This window comes from Pyrus communis, chromosome 4 (genome assembly GCF_963583255.1).
Source record: "Pyrus communis chromosome 4, drPyrComm1.1, whole genome shotgun sequence".
In the NCBI taxonomy this organism is placed as follows: Eukaryota; Viridiplantae; Streptophyta; class Magnoliopsida; order Rosales; family Rosaceae; genus Pyrus; species Pyrus communis.
This window is the reverse complement of record NC_084806.1, coordinates 24,758,273-24,780,242: the sequence shown is the minus strand read 5'-3', so window position 1 is coordinate 24,780,242 and position 21,970 is coordinate 24,758,273. Positions and strand designations below refer to the sequence as shown.

At 38.0% G+C, this 21,970-nt stretch overlaps 3 protein-coding genes across 3 annotated transcripts in view; 2 read left to right on the top strand and 1 right to left on the bottom strand.

The window, feature by feature from the left end:
* Positions 1–1,230: 1,230 nt before the first annotated feature.
* LOC137732868 (uncharacterized) lies at positions 1,231–5,004 on the bottom strand. Its single transcript, XM_068472128.1, has 9 exons — positions 4,734–5,004; positions 4,408–4,532; positions 4,119–4,297; positions 3,676–4,005; positions 3,438–3,522; positions 2,850–3,158; positions 2,447–2,611; positions 1,874–2,122; positions 1,231–1,563 (listed from the first exon to the last, which is right to left on the bottom strand). Exons 1-9 carry the CDS (start codon positions 5,002–5,004, stop codon positions 1,231–1,233), a joined length of 2,046 nt encoding a protein of 681 aa, XP_068328229.1.
* Positions 5,005–9,178: 4,174 nt separating this feature from the next.
* LOC137731912 (GCN5-related N-acetyltransferase 7, chloroplastic) lies at positions 9,179–11,811 on the top strand. Its single transcript, XM_068471172.1, has 5 exons — positions 9,179–9,455; positions 9,545–9,706; positions 9,805–9,900; positions 10,375–10,495; positions 11,433–11,811. The coding sequence occupies exons 1-5, from the start codon at positions 9,213–9,215 to the stop codon at positions 11,600–11,602; spliced, it is 792 nt and encodes a 263-aa protein (XP_068327273.1). The 5' UTR covers positions 9,179–9,212; the 3' UTR covers positions 11,603–11,811.
* Positions 11,812–21,063: 9,252 nt separating this feature from the next.
* LOC137731283 (mannosyltransferase APTG1) overlaps positions 21,064–21,970 on the top strand; it is a 4,540-nt gene continuing 3,633 nt past the window's right edge. The window contains exons 1-2 of the mRNA XM_068470383.1: positions 21,064–21,353; positions 21,679–21,946. Coding sequence (XP_068326484.1) covers positions 21,702–21,946 — 245 coding nt within the window. The 5' untranslated portion in view covers positions 21,064–21,353; positions 21,679–21,701. The remainder of the gene's footprint in view (positions 21,354–21,678; positions 21,947–21,970) is intronic.

Here is a 21,970-nt window from a genome sequence, read left to right as displayed (position 1 = left end):
GCGTTTAGTTCACCGGTTTTTGGAAATTTTCGCCAATTTCTGGGAAAATTTTCAAAACCTCATAACTTGCTCATTTCCCAACCATTTTCAACGATCTTTATATGGAAATGAAGCTCTTGAGGAGTAAAACAAGATTGTACCTTTCAAAGTACAAAAAGTGGACAGGAATGGACTGAAAAAGCCTTGAAAGGTTCGGCTTATTTTTCGACTCCTCGAAAACGTGTGTTCTCGCGTTAACTCCATTCCAAACTTAGTCTAGAGACTCCAGGGAGTTGACTAGGTGCTTCCACAACCTTCAAAAACTTGTAACTAGACCGGGATCACGTCGGAGCAAACTTGTCCGAGTTGGAGCTTCCGAGTTGATGAGTCAAAACTTGTCCATTTGAGAATCAGTTTGTACGGTTGGGTTCGTGGGTTCGAGAAGAACATGATGGTGGGGTTTTTAAGTTAGATCTGTGAGGTTTTAAAGGTGGTCCTTATAATTGTAGAAAAGAGAAAGTGACGGGTGAGGAGAGAGATATATATGTTTTCTGATTGGCTGAAAAGAAGAGAGAGATTGCTGTCAGATTGGCTAAGAAAATGCGGGAAGGTGACTGATTGGTGGGTGAGGGAAAAAGAGCAGGGGTTCAATTTTTAAAGAAGAAAATTGATAAGGTTTTGTACAGCGGAAATCCAGTGAAATCTAACGTGCCTTATAAAAAATAGTGGTTTTCAAACACTGAATAAATAACACGCACGTGAATAAATCTACCTGTTTTTAACACACTTTAGTTTAATGTAACTTTTTCGTTACGACTCTTATCTACACATACTAATTAATTATGATAACCAGGAAAATAATTTAAAACCGAATAACCACGTCCACGTCAGTTTGCCAACAAGGACATAAATGTCAATTTACATGTTTGGGGAAAAATTACATAGAAAATTAGGGACGGGTGGTCACAATCTACCCCCCTTAAGAAAATTTCGTCTCAAAATTTCAACACTACTAAAGATCGTAGTCAAAGAACAGACGTGGATAGAGATCTTGCATACGCTTCTCTGTCTCCCAAGTAGCTTCCTCAACATAGTGGTTCCTCCATAAGACTTTCAGCATACGATCGGTCTTGTCCTAAGAACTTTGTCTTTCCAGTCAAGAATCGTCACTGGAATCTCATCATAAGTCAAATCCGGATTCATCTCTAACGGCTGAGGAGGAATCATATGTGACATATCAGAGACATATCTTCATAGCATGGACACGTTGAATACATTATGCATTCTCGAAAACTCTGGAGGTAGATCAAGTCGGTAAGCAACTTCACCAACTCGCTCAATGATTTGGTATAGCTCGATGTAATGAGGGCTTAGCTTTCCTTTCTTCCCAAATCGTACAACATCTTTCCATGGCGACAGCTTTAAGAATACCCAATCTCGAACCTTATATACTTTGTTGGTTGAATGTATGTCTGCTATACTCTTTTGTCGATTCTGGGCTGCTTTCAGATTAGCTTTTGTCACTTGAATTTTCCATGTCGTCTCATATATGATTTCAGGACCAACCAAAACTCTTTCGCTGACCTTGGACCAACACAAAGATGTAAGACATGGTTTCCCATACAACGCCTCAAATGGTGACATAGCAATGTTGGAGTGAAAGTTGTTGTTGTAGACGAATTCTATCAACGGTAAGTGTTTGTGCCAAGCGTCTCTAAACTACAGTACTAAAGATCTCAGCATGTTTTCCAGCATCTAAATAGTTCTGTCTGACTGCCCATCGGTTTGAGGATGATAGGCGGTGCTATAGAGTAACTTCGACCCTAAAGCTTCTTGAAAAGCTTCCCACAATTTTGAAGTAAATCTGGGATCCCCGGTCAGAAATAATACTAACTGAAACACCATGATACTTGACGATTTCAGAGACGAAAAGTTCGACCAACCGACTTAGTGAGTAATTCTCATGAACAAGTAGAAAGTGCGCTGACTTGGTAAGTCGATCTACTATCACCCAAATACAGTTATTGTCGTTTCGTGTATGAGGTAACTTGTACACGAAATCCATTGTGATATCTTCCCATTTCCACTGAGGTATGGGAAGTGGTTGCAGCAACCCGAATGGTTTCTTTCTTTCAGCCTTGACCTGTTGACAGACCGAACAACGACTCACGTACTCCGCAATTTCTCTTTTCATTCCTGGCTAGTAGTAGAAAGCTCGGTTACTATGATACATCTAAGTACTTCTGGGATGCATCGCATAAGCAAAGATATAAGCCTCATCAAGTTTTTTTTTCTTCCGTTCTTCCATATTCGGTACATACATCCGATCGCCTTGCATAAGTATACCATTAGGCCTTCGAATCTTAAGATCTCTCCTATTGTCGTTCAACACTGCCTGCTTTAACTCCTTGGCTTCTAAGTCGTTCATCTAGGCCTCGAGAACACGATCCAACAAAACTGGCCTAACTTGGAAGTTAGCAAGTAGAGCTCCTTGGTGATCCACTTCTAAAGCCGCTCCAATAGATATTAGGTCAGTCAAAAAAGGAACACGACATGCATAAAAAGCATTAAGTCGGCTATGAGATTTCCTGCTGAAATCATCTGCTACAGTATTCGCACAACCAGGGTGATACTAGATAGTGCAATCGTAATCGCTAATTAATTCCATCCATCTATGATGTCGAAGATTAAGTTCTTTTTGAGTGAAGATATACTTGAGGCTTTTGTGGTCAATGAAGATTTGACACGTTTCCCTATAAAGATAGTGCCTCCAAATTTTCAAAGTGAAAACAATAGCTGCTAATTTTGAGATCATAAGTAGGGTAATTCATCTCATGGAGCTTTATTTGTCATGAAGCATACACGATCACCTTTCCATGCTGCATTAACACGCAACCCAGACCATTCAGAGAGACGTCACTGTAGATCTCGAAATTCCCACTGTCATCAAGAAGTGCCAAGACAGGTGCATAAGTGAGACAATACTTCAATTGTTGGAAACTCCGTTCACATTCATCACTCCATTCAAAATTAACTCTTTTCCTGATCAACCTTGTCAGAGGCAGGGCTATGGCTGAGAAATCTTTCACAAAGCATCGATAGTAGCCCGTAAGACCAAGAAAACTCTGTACTTCAGTGACAATCTGAGGTTGCTCCCAATTTTCCACTACTGCCACTTTCTGAGGATCCACGAGAACACTTTGAGCTAATATCACGTGTCCCAAGAATGACACCTAATCCACCTAGAACTGGCACTTACTGAACTTAGCGTACAGTTGATTCTCCCTTAGCTTCTTCAAAACTAGACGTAAATGTCTAGCACAATCAGCCTCTTTCTTAAAATACACCAAAATGTCATCGATGAAGACAATTACGAACCTATCAAGGTACATACGGAATATCCGATTCATTAAGTCCATAAAAGTTATGGGAGAAATAGTTAACTCGAATGGCATCACGAGAAACTCATAATGACCATATCGAGTCTGGAAGGCTGTTTTAGGAACATTATCACTTTTGATCTTCAACTGATAATAGCCAGACCTTAGATCAATTTTCGAGAAAACACAAGCACCACGAAGCTGATAAAAAAGGTCATAGACACGAGGCAACGGATAACGGCTTTTAATCGTCACCTAATTCAGCTGTCTGTAATTGATACATAGCCTTAACGTTCTATCTTTCTTCCTGACAAACAAGACTAAAGCTCCCCAAGGGGAAATCCTCGGCTGAATAATCCCTTTTTCAACAAGTTCTTGCAACTGGGTTTTCAATTCTCTCAACTCCGCAGGAGCCATACGATAAGGAGTTAGAGAAATAGGATCGGTACCTGGAATTAGGTTAATGGTGAACTCCACCTCATGATCCGGTGGTAGATCAGGTAAATCGTTGAGAAAAATATTAGGAAAGTGTCTGACTACTCGAACGTCTTCCACATGAGCAGAAGTCTCCTCAGCCACACTACATGAGCTAAGTAGCCTTGACAACCCCTCCTTAACATCCGCTTTGCCCTCATGGCAAAGATAACTATATGTTTCAAACCATTTAGTTCACCAACAATAGTTACCATAGGCATGCCCGATCGATGGAAGGTAACAATCTTCTGGTGACAATTCAACAATGCATGATTATAATCTAACCAATCCATGCCCAACATAACATCGAAATCAACGATGTCCAAGGGAACAAGATTAGCTAGCATTACGATATCCTCGATGAGAACAGGATGTCCTCGATATTCCCAACTAATATAGCAAACTTCACCCCTAGGCATTGAGAACTCCAACTCATAACTGAGGGGAGTGGGGTGAGGTTGAGTCTTTTGAGCAAACGTATGGGAAATAATCGAATGAGTAACACCCGAGTCAATTAATATTCTAGCAAAATGGCCAAGAACATTTAATGTACTCATAATCAAGTTAGGGTTACCCTGAGCATCCTGCAAGGTGATATGATTGACATGACCCTGTGCTTGCTGTCAGCCTCCACGACCCCTACTTCCCTAGTTGCCGTGTCTCTGGTTACCTCGACCTTGATTTGTTGGATTAGGCTGCCTGGTCGATGCACCATTACTAGAAGCCACATCAAGATTTTGGTACTGCCCTCCAACATACCATTAAGCTCTGCCGCCCTGATACGGCGTATAACCCCCTGGTAACAAGGATCAGGTGGGTACTAATATGCTCATTCTAGATACTGAGCTATGTCACCCTAGTAGTGGTAAGCACCACCATAACTTATATGTGGGTAGGTACCGAAACCTAGAATCTGCTGGAGATGAACTACAGGTGGTAGTGTAGGAGGCTGATTTTGTTGACTCTGTGGACACTGATTAGCACTGTGCCCCATCTGACCGCAAGTATAGCACCCATTACTTCCTATTTTACACTCATCGAAATGACGGTTACTGCATCTGCGACAGAGCAGAGCACCAGAATTGTTAGGGTTCCTCTGATTATGAAAGTGGGAACTACCTATGGACTTGCCACCCCTGTTGCTACATAACTCAAAAAGTATTCTCAACATGGTCTATCTAAACCTTGAATTTCTCAGGTCCTTCATTGCCAAAGAAATTATTTATTTGAAGATGGGATACGTTCTCTAAGGTAGTCCTCTGGGGAGGACGAAGTGTGGACTAAATGGCGCTGGCGATCACCTCACCGAGTTACCCAAAATCGGGAAAATTAGTCTCAGCAAGGACAGGTGGCGCTCCACGAGGTGGCATGATTTTGACATAAAAGATAAAAAATAATTAGGACCTATAACACATATGAGGAATGCAAGACTGCCAAAACCTATGCTCGGATACCAATCTGACACACCCCGACCGAAGTCGAGGCATTCTAGCCATCACCCGAAGGTGACGTAACCAAAAGTGTAAGTGATGTAAAAATGTGAATAAATTAAAACCAAAACTAGAACTTATTTAAACTAATAAAGTGAGTGCGCAATAGTGGGTAGAACCCATAAAATACAAACATTCAGAGCATAGATGACAAAAGAGTGTGGAGTCGAAATTAGCTAAGTACTTAATACACAACGGAATAAGTTCCTGCACTTAAACAGGGATATGTCAGAATCGCCAGCTAATCCTTGTACGCCATAGAGTAATTCAACTATCTAGGACCTAGAAGGGTGAAAAACAGAAGGGTGAGTGGGCAAAAACAAAAGTTTATAAAATCCATTTATTTTCTGAACATACTAACCGCTCACCGTAAAACATGTATAGTTTCAAAAAATCATACTACGTATAGGTATGAAATCAAATGCAAATCAACAGTAAATCCAGAAATATGCCACGTCACAATATCTCAACAGTAATATAAGTAAAATCATGTGTTCAATCAATCTATACTAACACACAAGTCGGAGTCGCCTAATGCAACCTGTACGACTGAATTGATGCTCATCAATCTATGCTAGCACACAAGTTGGAGTCGCCTAATGCGACCTATACAACAGGACTGGGTGTAATCATAATATATGTTCTAGTGCTATAATCACGTGAAGACTGACGCTAATCGCGATCACCTACGAGTTAGAGTTGCCAAATGTAACCACATGTGGTGTGGAGGTGAACATGTACGTGAAAAACTGGCCCTGGCCCTGGGCGAGCACTAACACCGGGGTGTAGCAATGATGAGCATACTACATAAATATAAGCATGCCATAATGATTCAATAATTCTAATCAACATAATAAACTTACCTGCGCATCCCGTAGGATTATTTTTGCATTTTATAATAGTACAACATTTCTTATAACGTTATTTAATCATGGCATGATATGCATAAATCAATTCAAAAGCATTTGTGGAAACTATAAAGTTTATATATGTATATATGAAAACAAATGCTTACTCACTAATACATTGATGAATCGTAGCCTCCTAACCTCGCTTGTCCTCGTATGTCCTCAGGATAATTTTCATCTATATGTGAAATAACTAAAAGTAATTAATTAATTCACATATACTAAAAGCTAGGAAAAACTCCCCATAGTTTGCTTAAACGAAGGTTTAAATATACGAAAACACTCTACACAACGTCACGGACCCGTACATGTTAAGCACTCATCGGCCGAAGGCCGGACGCACCCTCAAGTGCCGCCCGGCCCACGGCCACACGCGCCCTCATGCGCAGGTCAGAGACTAACTCAACCAGGGAATATTCCGTTAGAGTTGACTAAATATTTCGTTAAATAGTAACGGAACTTAAAGGTGTTACCTGATGCCGTTAGAATATTCCGTCAACTTTGACGAAATATTCTTCGTCTTCTTTGGTGAGTCTCGCCATCCACCATCGTCTAGTTCGCCAGTTTATGGGAAATTTTTCAAAACCTCATAACTTGCTCATTTCTCAACCATTTTCAACGATCTTTATATGGAATGAAGCTCTTAAGGAGTAAAACAAGATTGTACCTTTCAAAAGTCCAAAAAATGGAAGGGAATGGACTGAAAAAGCCTCGAAGGGTTCTGCCAAATTTTCTACTCCTCAAAAACATGTGTTCTTGCGTCAACTCCACTCCAAACTTAGTCTAGGGACTCCATGGAGTTGACTAGGTGCTTCCACAATGTTCAAAAACTTGTAACTCAGCTGGGAGCACGTCGGAGCAAACTCGTCCGAGTCGGAGCTTTCGAGTTGACGAGTCAAAACTCGTGTATGGTTGGGTTCGTGGGTTCAAGAGGAACATGATGGTGGGGTTTTTAAGTTTGATGTGTGAGGTTTTGAATGTGGTCCTTGTAGTTGCAAAGAGAGAGTGACAGGTGAGGAGAGAGAGAATATGAGAGAGAGATATGTTTTCTGATTGGCTGAAAAGAATAAAGAGTGCTGTCAGATTGGGTAAGAAGATGTGGGAAGGTGAATGATTGGTGGGTGAGGGAAAAAAGGCACAGGTTCAATTTTTAAAGAAGAAAACTAATAAGGTTTTGTACAGCAGAAATCCTGTGAAATCTAACGTGCCTTATCAAAAATAGTGGTTTTCAAACACTGAATAATTAACACGCATGTGAATAAATCTACCCGTTTTTAATGCACTTTGATTTAACGTAACTTTTTTGTTATGACTCAAATTCGGGTCTAACTTGCGCTCACACACTTGTAACGACAAGTACTAATTAATTATGATAATGAGGAAAATAATATAAAACCGAATGACCACGTCCACGTCAGTTTGCCAACAAGGGCATAAACATCAATTTACACGGTCGAGGAGAAAATTACATAGAAAATTAGGGACGGGTCGTCAGAGTGGACCCCACCTCAAGCCACATCAGCATTTAATAGAGAAATTGACAGACAAACTTACGGAGGTCTGACATTGCAACATATTTGTAAGATGAGTTATGACATTGTAATTTTTAAAACATGAGGTATAAGATCGTGGTTCGACCCATAGTTGAGGTAGTTTTGTGTGATTTATCCTTTTTTTTCTTGCGTACAAGTGTAAGGCAAATTGTAAATAAAACTACAACTCGGGACTAGTTTGGTATTGCTGTACTTTAAAAAAAAAAAAAAAAAAAAACTACTTCTATTGTAATGTGAGAATAAACAGCTGTAAAATAAAGTTGTTGAGTGTTTGGTAAACCTCTTTTTCTTTTTTTTCTTTTGTTTTTCTTTTTTCTTTTTTTTTTTTGTAAAAGTGTTTTTAACAAAAAGAAAAAACTTTTATATAAAATTGATAGGAATATGTTAAATAACTAAAAAATATATGATATTTAATGTGATATAATAATTGCTGAAGATCTTAATGCAGGGGCAAAAATTGTAATTTTGTATAATATGCGGGGGTGCACTGCCATTTGATTTTTTTTTTTTTTTTTTGTCAAACGATAAATTTTGTTATATTATATGTTACATTATCATTGACGGGGTTCGAACCTACATCGTCATGCAAGGGCTCAACAAGTTTTCACCACTGTGGTAAAGGGCCACTTGTCTATTTGAAAATTTCATTAAATAGGCACTGTTTACTATACTTTGAAAAAAAAAAAAAAAAAAAACGGCACTTTTTATAAAAGCATGGTAGATCCTACTTTTGTTTTTCTATGTTTTTGTACTGTTGTTGACAACATTTTTTTTTATTTTTTTCAAAGCACCACAATCCAAACCATCTCTTGATAGCATCTGTTTTCACTTGTAAATAGAATTTTGAAGTTTTATTCTCTACCACGATATTGTTGTGTATTAAAATAAAATAAAGAAGTATTTGTTGATTTGTCTCCTGAGCTTGTATGCATCTGTCAATTTCTCTCAAGAACTTTAATTTTAACCAATTACCCCCTTAAACTTTTATAGTTAGTCAATTTCCCCCTGAACTTTTATAAATAGCCAATCCCCTCGGTGTTAGATTTTTAAAATTTTCATCCTTTTTACCCTTCTACAGTTGTTATGTGTTGTTTCCGTGATCAAAATGGATTAAAAATTTTAAAATCTAACGTCAGGAGGAAATTGACTATTTATAAAAGTTTAGGGGATAATTGACTAAAATAAAATTCAAGGGGGAAATTGGCTAATTATAAAAGCTTGACAGGGTAATCGGCTAAAATTAAAATTCATACGAGATATTAACAGCTTCGTACAAGTTCAGATGATAAATCGACAAATATGCCTAAAATAAAATAAAATAAAGGACAAAGGCAAATTCGAACAAAAGAAAAAGTCCCAAAGGCTAAGACGTGAAGCATCAACCATAGAAAAAGGATAAAACTGATAGTAAACAAAGCAAAATTGAAAATGGCGCTTCTCTCTCCCCCTCATCCTCTCCCAGCCCAATTCTCTGTTTCCACCGCCTCTCTACTCGTCCGCCGCCGCCCTACCACCGCCTGCCAAGTATGTACCCCCAAGGAAGCCGTACACCGGGTCGACCCGTCCGCGCTCACTCTTGCCGAGAGTTTGTCGGAGAACGAGCTATGGGCCGCCGCTTGTCTCCGCGTTCGCTCCTTCTACCAGTTCAAACCCTCCACGTTCGGCCTCCAAGTCTGTCCCTCCAATCACGTAATTAATCCCTAATTTCCGTAATTAATTAAATGTATTGATGGGGTTTTTGGGTCGTCAAGTTGTATTAGGATCACAGAAGGTACTTGGCGGAACGGGAGTTTGAAGCGATGAAGGAACGTGTTGGTGGAAAGAGGAAGGGTTTCAGAAGAGTTTCGTGCATAAATGCTTCAGTCCCTTTGTCACAAATTTCTAGCCTTTCTGTTTCAGATGAATTTTGTGCTGAATGTAAGGTTTGTTTGCTTCAATTCCCATGTTTTCAAATTTTAATTGTTTCCATTAATCCTTCTGTATAGAAATTTTTAATTTTTTATGTTTGGTTTTTGTGTAGTTTAACAAGGATGGAGAAGATCGAATGGTGGTTGGGACTCTTGATCTTAACCAGTGTGTGAGTCTTCCAGATGAGATTACAGGAATCAAGCCAGAGGTATTTCACTTAATTATCTTGTTTCAGCCTTAGAAGTCAACCCATTAAAGAGTTAATGGTCCAGTACAGTAACAACTAACAAGTGCATATTCTTATATGCATATATCGATTCCCTGCCATTCGAGATGAATGGATGGTCTTGGAATATGTTGTAAAAATCTGAATTAGAAAGAAAACAACTATGGTTGCTAAATTATACATGATTTCTTTAGTGTATACAATGTTGTTTATATACCGAGTAAGATTTTAGCCTACTTTCAGCTTTGTTGGTGTAACAAGATTAGATAATAAACTTGGCATTCAATGACCTTAGTTGAATGGTCTTTCTTTCACATGCTATATCAATAGATTTCTTCGCTTCAGAAGGCTTTACACCATTGGTCTCTACACTTTTGCAAATGTAACGTAGTTTCTGGTGTTTTGACCGAAAGAATGTTACAAGACTGACAGACCTTTAGAATTGCATTTGAACAGGGGATTGGAGCTGATTTTGCAAGGGCATACCTGAGTAATGTATGTGTTGCTAAAGAACTGCATAGAAATGGGCTAGGTTATGCTCTTGTTTCAAAATCAAAGTTAGTTGCGCAAGAATGGGGTAAGAGATTTGACACTATTTATCCCTATGCCACTGCATTGGTTAAACATCATTCGCATATGCTCCCAGTTTTGTACTACCATGCCTCCTTTACTTCTCTCTTGATTTTTGGCTCTATAGATTTTTATTACCCCAAATATATGTCCACAGCAATAACCTAATTAATCAAAATGTTTCTCTTGATATATGATGCTCTTGCATTGTTATGCTTCACTTGGTGAGTACTCATGGATATTTTACTTTGAGGAAAATGAAGGGAACAAGGAAACTAAGAGAATAAAGTGACAGTTTGAAAAGCTAGAGCTGTAGAAATCTTGCTGAACATTTTGTATATTTAGTGTATAAAATGAAGGGAACATGTAAATGATCGCTTCACTAGCTGCTTTCCTTACTGAACATTTTGTATATTTAGCGTATATATGCGTTACATAGCAATGTTAAATGGATATCCCTTTTCTTTTTGGTTACAATGATGCTTGTGATAATTTGATAAACACTTAGAAGATGTCATGTACAAGAGATATCAACCGATTAGAGGAGGTTCGGACCTCGAGGATTTGTTGTGATTGTTAGTTATTTACAATTTAGAGCAGGAAAAGTGAAAGTGAAGAGAGACTTTTGTGCAATTGAATGGATCATGGATCTGTAGCCCGGGTATTTGTTCAACGAAATAAGAAATAAGCATCATGAAAGGCTTTCCATTTTGAAAGTTCCATATGTGTCTGAAAGTGCTAGGTCGAGAAGATTATTATTTCTGCTTGTGTTGGGATTCTGAGGAAGTGCTGCGGACTAGCACATGGACTGAATCTTTAGAGACTATTTTTTTTCGTAATCTCTTTAGTCTTTGTGCTCTAATATATGTTTAGTTTCATTCTTTTGGATCTTGATCATGTTTAATGGAGCATATGCTTATTGTTGGTTTCCTGAAATTTGACAGGCATAAGTGATCTTTATGTTCATGTTGCTGTTGATAATGAACCTGCAAAAAAGTTGTACATGAAGAGTGGTTTTGTTTATGAAAATGACGAGCCTGCATGGCAGGCGAGGTTCCTAGACCGGCCACGAAGGATACTGTTGTGGTTTGGCATCCCAGGGCTGCAACTATGACTTGCAAGTTGCAACGCTTGAATACCAAGTTATATGATTTTAGATATTTCTCTGTTTTCTTTAATATGCGTTTTTTGTTGTGGCAGTGATGCAAATCATTTTTAGACACTCACAAGACTGAACATAATTGTTGTTTTCATCATTGAAGTGTAAATGTTTGTCATTATATTGGTTTATAGACACTGAAAATACCAGCAACTTTGCCAATACCCATGGATTGCACAACCTGGTGATTTTGAATATACATTGGAATGGGACGTGTCTGAATGTCAAAGCAAGGCCAGGAGTAAGCACCGGCTAAACGTATGTTTGTTGGGCTGGTTGAGATAGATTGTGACCAATTAAAATAGACTTAAGTCCAGTTATTTGTTTGTTGTGTTAAAATGTGAGTTGGACACGGGTGGACATGATGATTTATAAGTGGGTTATCTAGCTTATCTTTAGAAATGGGTTACAAGTCCTGTTTTTACAACTTTATATCTATTCTTATTGTATCCCTAAGTTCAATTTCATTCAACCCACCAAACACGCTTGTTTGGTGGGCTGGTTGGAATTGAGTCTTACGGATAAGATTTAATTGGCAGAGGCTTGTAAAATAAGACTTGTAACTCATATATAGAGATAAGTTAGATAACCCACTTTATTGTGAATTCATAATTCGTTATGTTTAGTTTTGTTTATCTTACATTTTGATATAACAAACAACGGATTGGATTCAAGTTTATTTTAACTAATCACAACATATCTCATCCAACTTACCAAACGGGGCTGAGAGAAGAAAGAGGGAAGTTGGTTAGTCTGGGGACTTTTGGATGAACAAATGACCCGCCCTCAATTTGAATTGACCAGACCCAAGAATCCTAACAAACCTCAACTGTTAGAATGAGGTGTCCATTGAAGAGTATCCAGCGGCTCTCATCTCTTTCAGTGATGCAAATGAGTGTTGCTTTTGCACTATGACGTGAGTTCGAATCTTGTTGGTTTATTAGTCTAACAAATCTATCGTTTTATTAAAAAAAAAAAAAATTAAAAAAAAAATAAATAAATAAACAAATCCAAGCCCTCGGAAAGGCCATCCCGTCGAAGGGCACAAATCCCTTGTTGCATAAAAATAAATTTGTATAATTAAAAACTTAAAAAAAGTTGAACAGCTATCTGCCCTTCCCAATTCAAGACCTTCATTACCTCTTTCGTGAGGAGACAACCACTTGGCCCTGATGTACTCGGCTTTTCTCCACGGTGGAACGTGCATCCCCATTTTCGTCAAGCTCCGCTTCGCCCCCTCCGACATCACCTGTAACACTTGAAGAAAAAAAAATATATATATATATATATAAGTAAAATTATTTTAACTTTTAAATATTAAATAAGAAAAAAAATAAAATAGAATAGACAAATGATGAGCTATATGTGTAGACATCCCAAACTTTTCCTTTTCTTCCCAACCATCACACGGTGGGGAACCAAGAGAATCTAATTTTGTTCATAAATTTTGGGGTGATGTGGGGTAGTTTAAAGGGGTGAGTAAGCATTCTAAAACAGAGATGTAATGATGGGGTTAGAGAATATTTTTTTAACTCTCACAGAAAAACTAGAGTAGAGCGAGAGGTTTTGGAGAGGGAAAAGTAGGAAAACATAAAGAGGAGAGTAGAGAGTGTGCTTGGTGTGTCCTTCAATTGGTACAAAATAACTCAAATTAGTTAATTTTCTATTTTTTTACCATTGCAACTTTGATTTCTAGAAAACTGTAGTTTGTGAGCCATACTTTGGCTCTTGTTTTCTCTCAATCCATTACATATTTTTAGAAAGTCTTCTTATATATTTGAAATTAGACATGACAAGGAACAAAGCTCAATTTATTTCACCAATTGTGGTTAAGATCTTCTATGGAAAAAAAAATATGATTTGAAAATGTGAAAAGAATCTGAAAATCTGTAGATTCTCTGCAGAAAAACTATTTGTGAACTCAACTTTGGAGCTTGATTATTTTCTCCTCTTAATCCATTTTGAGAAACTCTTATTAGATTAAAAACTAGGTTTGTTAAGCTTTAAAATCCAAGTAATTTCATCCTTTTCCATGGAGTTTTGAGGGATGAAAATGGGGTCACAATATGGGAACTTAAACTTGGTTCATCACGAGGTTGTGATAGATGGGTATATTTGGGTAAACTTTTGATAGGCTGAAATTGAATCTTCATTTCAGTTTTATACTAACTTTTATTATTATTTATGTGATTTTAGGCCTGGGAGTGACTCCAGACACTTTTGAGGCAGAGAAAGGTATTCTAGTTAGCTGGACACGAGGTAGGGACTCTATTTCCCGATGATAGGTCTATATCATGTTTAATCTTTGTGATATTAGTAATTATACCTGATACAGTAATCATTTGATTGTCATGGTTGTATTATGGGTTGATAGTTTCCTCTCTGGTGTACTTTATATATCGACTATGTTAAATGTTATTATGTTTTGATGAGTGGTTGAGCTATGTAAAATTGTTGGATTGAATATGTTGAGGTTTACAATTGTATCTGTGAAATTGAAATGCTCAGGTTGCATTACATGATACAGAGCCAAGTGTTGGGTTGTGTAAAGTTTTGGTTAAACAAAGTGTTGGAAACTTATATATGTTTAAGCGTTGGGGGAGGGGCTTGAACGTATAGTTAGGCGTCAGGGGAAGGGCCCATATTAATAAAACTAAAACTACTAATAAAATTCGAGGTTAAGGGAGGAATGAGAGTTAACTTATATTATATGGTGTTCGAAACCAAGTGGTATAAGCATGGTATAAGACGTGCGGATTTGGGTGCCATAAATATAGGTTAGATGGGATTAGAAGGGAGTGAGTTCATGGGTACTTCTTTGTCATATCATTTGTATTTTACCGTATTGTTTGATGCATGACACTTTGATTGTCATATCATTTGTAGTTTACCATATTGTTTGATGCATGGCACTTTGATTAACTGTGATAAATGAACTTGAAGGGTATATGGTTCCTATTGGGCATAAAATGCTCACACCTTATTAGTTATTGCAAGTACCGGTATTGAGGAACAGGATGATGACTCGTCTCTAAGTGAATAGCCATATCATATGCGTGTTGGTTCCTAGTTGTACTTAAAATAAAGTGTCTTAGTATCTTAAGAGAGTGTTATAAGAGTTGAACTCTTTAAACTCAAGATGTATTAAATAAATACATCTAAATGAAATTTTAGATGGCTCTAGTTTCATCATACTTTTGTTGTAATATTACAATTTTTTTTTACTAAGATACTATTCATGCCCTATTTTGATTATCATCCTTATTTTCGGATTGGGGCCCGACATCACCACAATGATCCTCCTTAGCCGGTCAGGCTTCCTGACCAGATTGTATGGAAGCTTCTAGAGAACCACCTTGCAGCTCTTCGTCAGCCGTGTAATCTCGAATTTCGATCTGAAGTGGACGTCAATCAACAGTCTCTCTCCTTTATTATTTAGAATGAGAGATAAAGGAGAGAAATAGTGACTTACAACTCTTGTGATCAGTGATCATGAACTAGGCAAAAGAACCAAAGGCAGCAAAAGACCTAACAGGGTTGCCGACTTTAAAGTTAGAGACGGTGATCGGTGATGATGAACGAGGCAAAAGAATCGAAGGCGGCAAAAAAGCAAATGGGGTTGATGACTTTGAACTTGGAGACGGTGGGTCTGCCGGCGTTGATAGTGTCGTGTTTTCCATGTTCGTATTGTTTTCATGTCATACTTGATAACTTAACGAGTCATGTCGTGTAATACCCTTTAAAATGAACGGGTAATATGATCAGATCAGACTCAACTCGTTAATATTAATAGAGAATATGACTCCACCCATTATTCGTTAAATAAAACCCAAACTCGACCTATTAATATTAACGGATAATATGATCCCACCTGACACACCCCGACCTCAATCGAGGCATGTGGCCGTCACGAGAGGGTGACGTAATCATGTGCGCCGTGCGGAAGCGGTAATGATATGAAAATGCGAATAAATAAAAACCACTAATTATCTTACCTTAGACTAGCCTATAAGTACGAGTGAAAGTGATTAGAGGCAAAACACACACAACTAGAGCATAGGTATCGACGTGCAGTCCAGAAGACTAAGTAATAATTATACAGATCATAAAAGAAACCCTACACTGGTGTATGTCTGTTAGAACCGCCGTGAAGTCCTCGTGAGACACCGACACGAACTTCTATCTAGAACCTGGAGGGGCGCAAAACAAAAAGTGTGAGTGGGAAAAACAAAGCTTTCAAAACCATTTATCTTTTCAAAAGTAATAACCCCTCGCTGTAAAACCCGTATAAGTTTCCCATAAATAATACTGTAAACATGTATGAAAACTATACTCAAGAATAACCGAACGTTGTGTATGCCATGACAACTACCTCAACCATGAATAAGTAAGCCAGGTGAATTGCACTTATATAAAGTGACATATCAGCCGGAGTCACCTAACATCACCTATACGGCTGAATCGATAACTCAACAATCAAATCAAATCCTGCACACGAGTCGGAACCACCTATGTGGTCTATACGACATGCTAGGTGTAAATAAGTACGCTCAAGTGCTACGATCACGTGAAGGCTGTGCGAAGTATCTCAAGTCACCTACAAGTCGGAACCACCTAATGTGGTTTGTACGACAAGCTGGCACCTGCCTTGGATCCAAGGTGAGCGTGTGGTGCGGGAGGTGAATGATCACGTGAAGGCTGGGCCCTACTCTCGAGCAGAGCACTAACACCGGGGTGCAGGATATAATTCACTAAAATAAATTCATCATAATCATACACACTACCATCACAACTATCACCATATACTCACTTCAAGCTTACCTGAGCGTCCATAACGTCGAGCAGTAATATGCATAACTATATTATAACATATACTAATATGTAATGCATACGACATGGTACTTAAAACATAAAAACCATTTAAATGGTTTCTGGGAAACATAAGGCATATATATATATATATATATATGTATATATAACTAAAAGCCCACTCACTGGTATGTAGTAGGGTCGTAACCCCCAAGTCTCGCCTGATTGCGCTTGTCCTTTGGAAACGTCTCACCTATATGTGAAATAACTAATTTAACGTTATTTTAAAGCACATAACCATCACTATGAAATAACTTCTCATACATTGCTCAATTGGGGTGTTTGAATATACCATCGTGGCCTACTCAACACCATGAGCATCCCTATATTTTTAGAATAATTTTCCGACGTTCCACGCGCCGGTCAAGGCACGACCACACGCGCGGCCACGTGCCTGGCACATTGGACGGAGTTTTTAACGCCGTTAAAGAATATTCTGTTAAATAATGAAATATACCGCTAAATATACCTGACACCGTTAGGTATATTCCATCAAACTTAACGGAATATTTGCCTTCTTCCCGAGTGGTTCGCCAGATTTCGTCGCCGGCCGCTGACTATGTCATTGGAAACTGGAAAAGCTTAAAACCTTAACATCTTCATCATTTCTGAACCCAATTTCATGAAATTTATATGGATTTAAAGCTCTCAACAAGGGGAACACATCCATACCTGTTAAAACTCCAAAATCTAACAGAAAATGGCTGGAAAAATCCTTGAAAAACAACTATTCCTGCATACCCACTGCCGAGCTTATTTCGACATCCAAACTTAACCAAAACTAGTCTAACTTGCCAGGGAAGTTGAGTAATTAACTTACTAAGCCTCAAAACTAACTAAAACCTTCGCGATCACGTCGGAGAAAATTGCACCCCTTGCCAGAGCTCGGGTATCTCGATTTCTACCAGTCTTTTCCTCAAACCAAGGGTACGGCTCGACTCGTGAGGTCGAAAGAAGCACAATGATGCTAACCTTACACTCGATCTGTGAAGTTTTGAAAGGATTTTGGGAGCTGTGAGCTCAGGTTGTAAAGAAAGAGAGAGTTCGAGAATGAGATAGCGTGTGAAGGAAGAAGGGCATGTGTGGTGTATGTGTGTGTGACCTTGTCCAGATTGGGCAATTTTAAGTTACCATAATTTCTATTGGGCTACAACTTAGGGCCACCAATTTGGTCCTAAACAACCCTACAATTTTAATTGGATCTCAAGAGATAGGAAATAAGGTAATTGGTCCATTGTCTTGGCCCTTTTATTATTTTCTTAGTCCGCTTATACAACCACCACACATTGTTTCAAGGGCAAAATCGTCATTCCCATGCTTTTGAAGATAAAATATATTATAATTCGGGACAGGTCGTCACACCACCTACTATTCGTTAAAGAAAGTAAATTTTAAACCAATAAATAATTATAAGAAAAACATAATATTAAATTAGTATATACATACCAAATTGTCATATAAATATTACTTCAAAATAAAAAATACATTTGTCTTTCAAGTTTTACTGTGACATCCCACATCACCCAGGGGAGTGATCCTTATATGTATATTCTCATCTCTACTTAGCACGAGGCCTTTTGGGAGCTCACTGGCTTCGGGTTCAGTAGGAACTCCGAAGTTAAGCGAGAAGGGGGCTAAAGCAATCTCATGATGGGTGACCCACTGGGAAGTTGCTCGTGAGTTCCCAAAAACAAAACCGTGAGGGAATGGTAAGCCCAAAGCGGACAATATCGTACTATGGTGGTGGAGCGGGCCCGGGAAGTGGTCCGCCCCGGGCCGGGATGTGACAATTTGGTATCAGAGCCTAACCCTGGCTGTGGTGTACCGACGAGGACGTCGGGCCCCTAAGGGGGGTGGATTGTGACATCCCACATCACCTAGGGGAGTGATCCTTATATGTATATTCCCATCTCTACTTAACACGAGGCCTTTTGGGAGTTCACTGGCTTCGGGTCTCCGAAGTTAAGCGAGAAGGGGGCTAGAGCAATCCCATGATGGGTGACCCACTGGGAAGTTGCTCGTGAGTTCCCAAAAACAAAACCGTGAGGGAATGGTAAGCCCAAAGCGGACAATATCGTGCTATGGTGGTGGAGCGGGCCCGGGAAGTGGTCCGCCCCGGGCCAGGATGTGACATTTACTTACTCCAAAATATGAGCCTAATGAAAAACATTAGTATTCGCACTTTAAATTAATTATTATAATTTTTTAAATGTGTTCGGAATTTTTAAATTACTTTGATAATTTTATTTTTTTTAATGTTTTTATCTCACTTTTAAGAGGATAAAATATTTATAAGTATGACTGTATGAGAGAGCAAAAACTTTGTTACGACGTTGACTCTAAAATTAAATGTCTGTTTTTTTTGCCTATACTAATATATGAAATTTGGACAACAGGTCAAGTAAAATGTATCCTAATAATAATAATAAAAAACTTTTATATCAAACTCAGGAGGAGTATCCCAAAGTATACTCCCTTGATCTTAATATACTTTTTTTTTCCTACGATTATGAGCAATTTTTCCTTTGGATTTTTGCTACTTGACAAGGTTTTGACAAGGCACCCATCCTAAGTTGGTTATATCCTTGACGTACGTCCAGTAGACGTTTAATTTGGCTTTGCACTTTCTCACTAACTTTTCCTTAGATTATGGGTTTTTGTCCCGCCTTGGATTCTACCATAGCCATTGGGTTTTTGTGAGACTTAGTTCCATATGCAAGTTCCTTTGCCTGAGACTAGCGTGTTCCTAGATCAGTGCCAATGAGTCAACTTCCTCAACTCTACCTGATGATGAATCTACTTGAGTATTTACACACTCAAGAGGGAGTGTTATAGATATTATATTAAAGTGAGATTGTGTAAATCCTATATATATTTGGTTACCAGTTATTCTTTCCCAACTAGAATTGTATTTACTGAGGATAAGTAATTCCTCTCCTCTTTACTACTATAAATAAAAATATTGCGTAGGGGAAATAACACATCTCATACATGGTGGCATTTAGATACTTTAAGAACTTGATCAACCAGATCAGTAGACTACATTTATATATGTTATATTGTTGTCAACATGGAGTATTAATATACAAATTAAGGAAGCAAGAATTACTTGCAGGATTAGCCATGAGGTTAGGCAACCAACGCAAACTCTTTTGAACGAATTGCAAAGTTAATGTATCAAAACCTTTGCAGTGATCTTCCCTTCTCTAGGACTCAGAATAGCTTCACTCTCAATAGGGGTACTACATATAAATGTCTGAGAAGAGAGACCATACTGCAGTTATATTGTTTGCGTGAGATTACAACTGCTCCTCCTATCGTGGTAACAGTTGTGTTTGCAGTTTTAAGAGTTTGTAACCAATTCTTATTCCATTATCTTTAATTCTAATAATTTCCCTCGCATGTATTTTATCATGATTAAAATACTTATATGTTCATTATTAATATAAGTCCAATTAATCCTCATAACATATTCGATATCATGGTTTTATTATAACTCACATTCCTTTGAAAACCTTACAATACAAACAGAGAAAGCCGTACACTTTCTCCACTCCCTCTTGCTGCAGCTCTCTATACCTTGTTGGTTAATATAGGCCACACCAACTACCTTTTTTTAATGTTTTATATTGAGGTATTTTCAGATTTTGTATGGCAATGTGAAAAAGTTGGTTTTTTCTGCATCTAAGATATTTTTTGAATTTCTTTTCTTAGCTTTTCTGATGATTGTTGTAGTGTGTATTTTGGGTTTTCAATTTTATATTTGCATATATGTATGCATATGTGTGTGTACACATTTTGGAAATTTTCTAGTTTGTTGAGTTTGAGCAAATGGGTTCTGTGGAATTTTAATTTGTGTGCAAGCAATGGCAATAAATGGTTTAATGTTTTACCTTTTTTTTGGCATTTGAGGAAGTTGGTCAATTTAACTGACCAACCGAATCAATGGACAGTTTGATACAAGAAAAAATTCATGAACAAATGAAGGGAATAGGATACTATCTAGATCCTTTTGTGAGGATATCGTGGATCACTTCATTGTATTTGTTCACCTGTCATCATGTGCTATAAATCATTTTAAATTTTTTATTTTAAAATTAAATACAAACAATACTGGAAGAAAATTGGCTGCCCGATGTAATGAACGGACATGGTAAAGTAATCTCCGGAATCCTAACAAAGAGGATCTGGAAATGATCCTCATCCCAATCGAAGAGATATGATCCTCAACGGATCCTCTTTGTGAGGATCCGAGGATCCTTTAATCCTATCTGTTATCGTACATCGTGCGGGTCAGTTTTCGTCAGGTACTAATTGTGTTCAATTTTAAATAATATAATTTAAAATAATTTCTGACCGTACGATGTATGATAAAATGACAAAATTAAAAGATTCACGGAATTCTCACAAAGAAGATCGGGAGAGAAGCCTATTTCTTGTTCAAAAGCCAACCTCGATACAACAGATAAAAAAAAGTAGAGATCCGATTTGGTGCATTGCACTCTATTTCGTTGTGAAGGCATTTAAGTCTATTTGCAACAAAAATAGTTAAAATTATAAGATTTAAGAAAAGTAGGCTAAATAAAATATGTTAGTATTCCAATTTCCCATTTGAAATTCCGGGACTCTTCCGCTCTACTCTCCCTTCCTCGGCCAGTTTGTGTCTTTCAGGTACGGCGGACGCCGTTGATGATTGACCTCTCCCAACCCTTGTCTCCGTCTGGATCGATGTCATGGACCTCTCCACAAGCTCATCTCTCACATTCGTTAACGCGTAGTTTTTCTCTCTCTCTGAGATTCTTTGATACCCGGTGAATCTGCACTGAGTTCGACGCCAGTAAGCCTCTCTGTTCAAATTCTGTGAAATAACGATATTCATTTGTTTGCAAAGGGTTTAGGGTTTAATATTTCAATCAATCTCCGTTCGTATTTTTGTTGATTTTATTATTATTGTAATAATTATTAATTTTCATTTATTTGAGTGATTAGAGGAACCCTGTAAAATTCATTTATGTTGCTGTTATATAATTGAGTAGTTGAATTAAATTCCCTGTTTATCCAATAATGCAATTTCAAAGCTATGAATGCCAATTTTATAGATTTGAAATTCATTGATTCGGACAAGCTTTTGCATTTCTAATTTAAAATTACTAAAAATTCAGTTTAGACAAGATAAATCTTTATAATGAGGCAAAGGCAGAGTGCTGCTGTCTTACCAGCAGCAGAATCAGTCAAAACCGAAAACCCAGTTCCTACGAAATTAGGTCCACAGCAAAAGGAATCCCCGCCAGGTGATTTTCTAGGCTCCTCCAGGAAGGTCTTTGCACTCTGTTTGGCCTTTCGAATGGTAAATGCTCTGTTGATTCAGACCTATTTTAACCCTGATGAACACTGGCAAGCCCTTGAAGTTGCACATCGCATCACTTTTGGGTACCCCTTATTTCTCCTTTTCTT

What these genes read in the sequence shown, in the direction of transcription:
- LOC137732868 (XM_068472128.1), bottom strand. Translation starts at nt 5,004, where the DNA reads ATGTTGAGAATACTTTTTGAGTTATGTAGCAACAGGGGTGGCAAGTCC. An exon ending in CCTTGGGGAGCTTTAGTCTT is followed by an intron (nt 3,523 to 3,675) that starts GTTTGTCAGGAA and finishes AATTGATCTAAG; the next exon opens with GTCTGGCTATTATCAGTTGA. An exon ending in TCAAGTATCATGGTGTTTCA is followed by an intron (nt 1,564 to 1,873) that starts GTTAGTATTATT and finishes TGTTGGTCCAAG; the next exon opens with GTCAGCGAAAGAGTTTTGGT.
- LOC137731912 (XM_068471172.1), top strand. Translation starts at nt 9,213, where the DNA reads ATGGCGCTTCTCTCTCCCCCTCATCCTCTCCCAGCCCAATTCTCTGTT. An exon ending in AATTTTGTGCTGAATGTAAG is followed by an intron (nt 9,707 to 9,804) that starts GTTTGTTTGCTT and finishes GTTTTTGTGTAG; the next exon opens with TTTAACAAGGATGGAGAAGA. An exon ending in TTACAGGAATCAAGCCAGAG is followed by an intron (nt 9,901 to 10,374) that starts GTATTTCACTTA and finishes GCATTTGAACAG; the next exon opens with GGGATTGGAGCTGATTTTGC.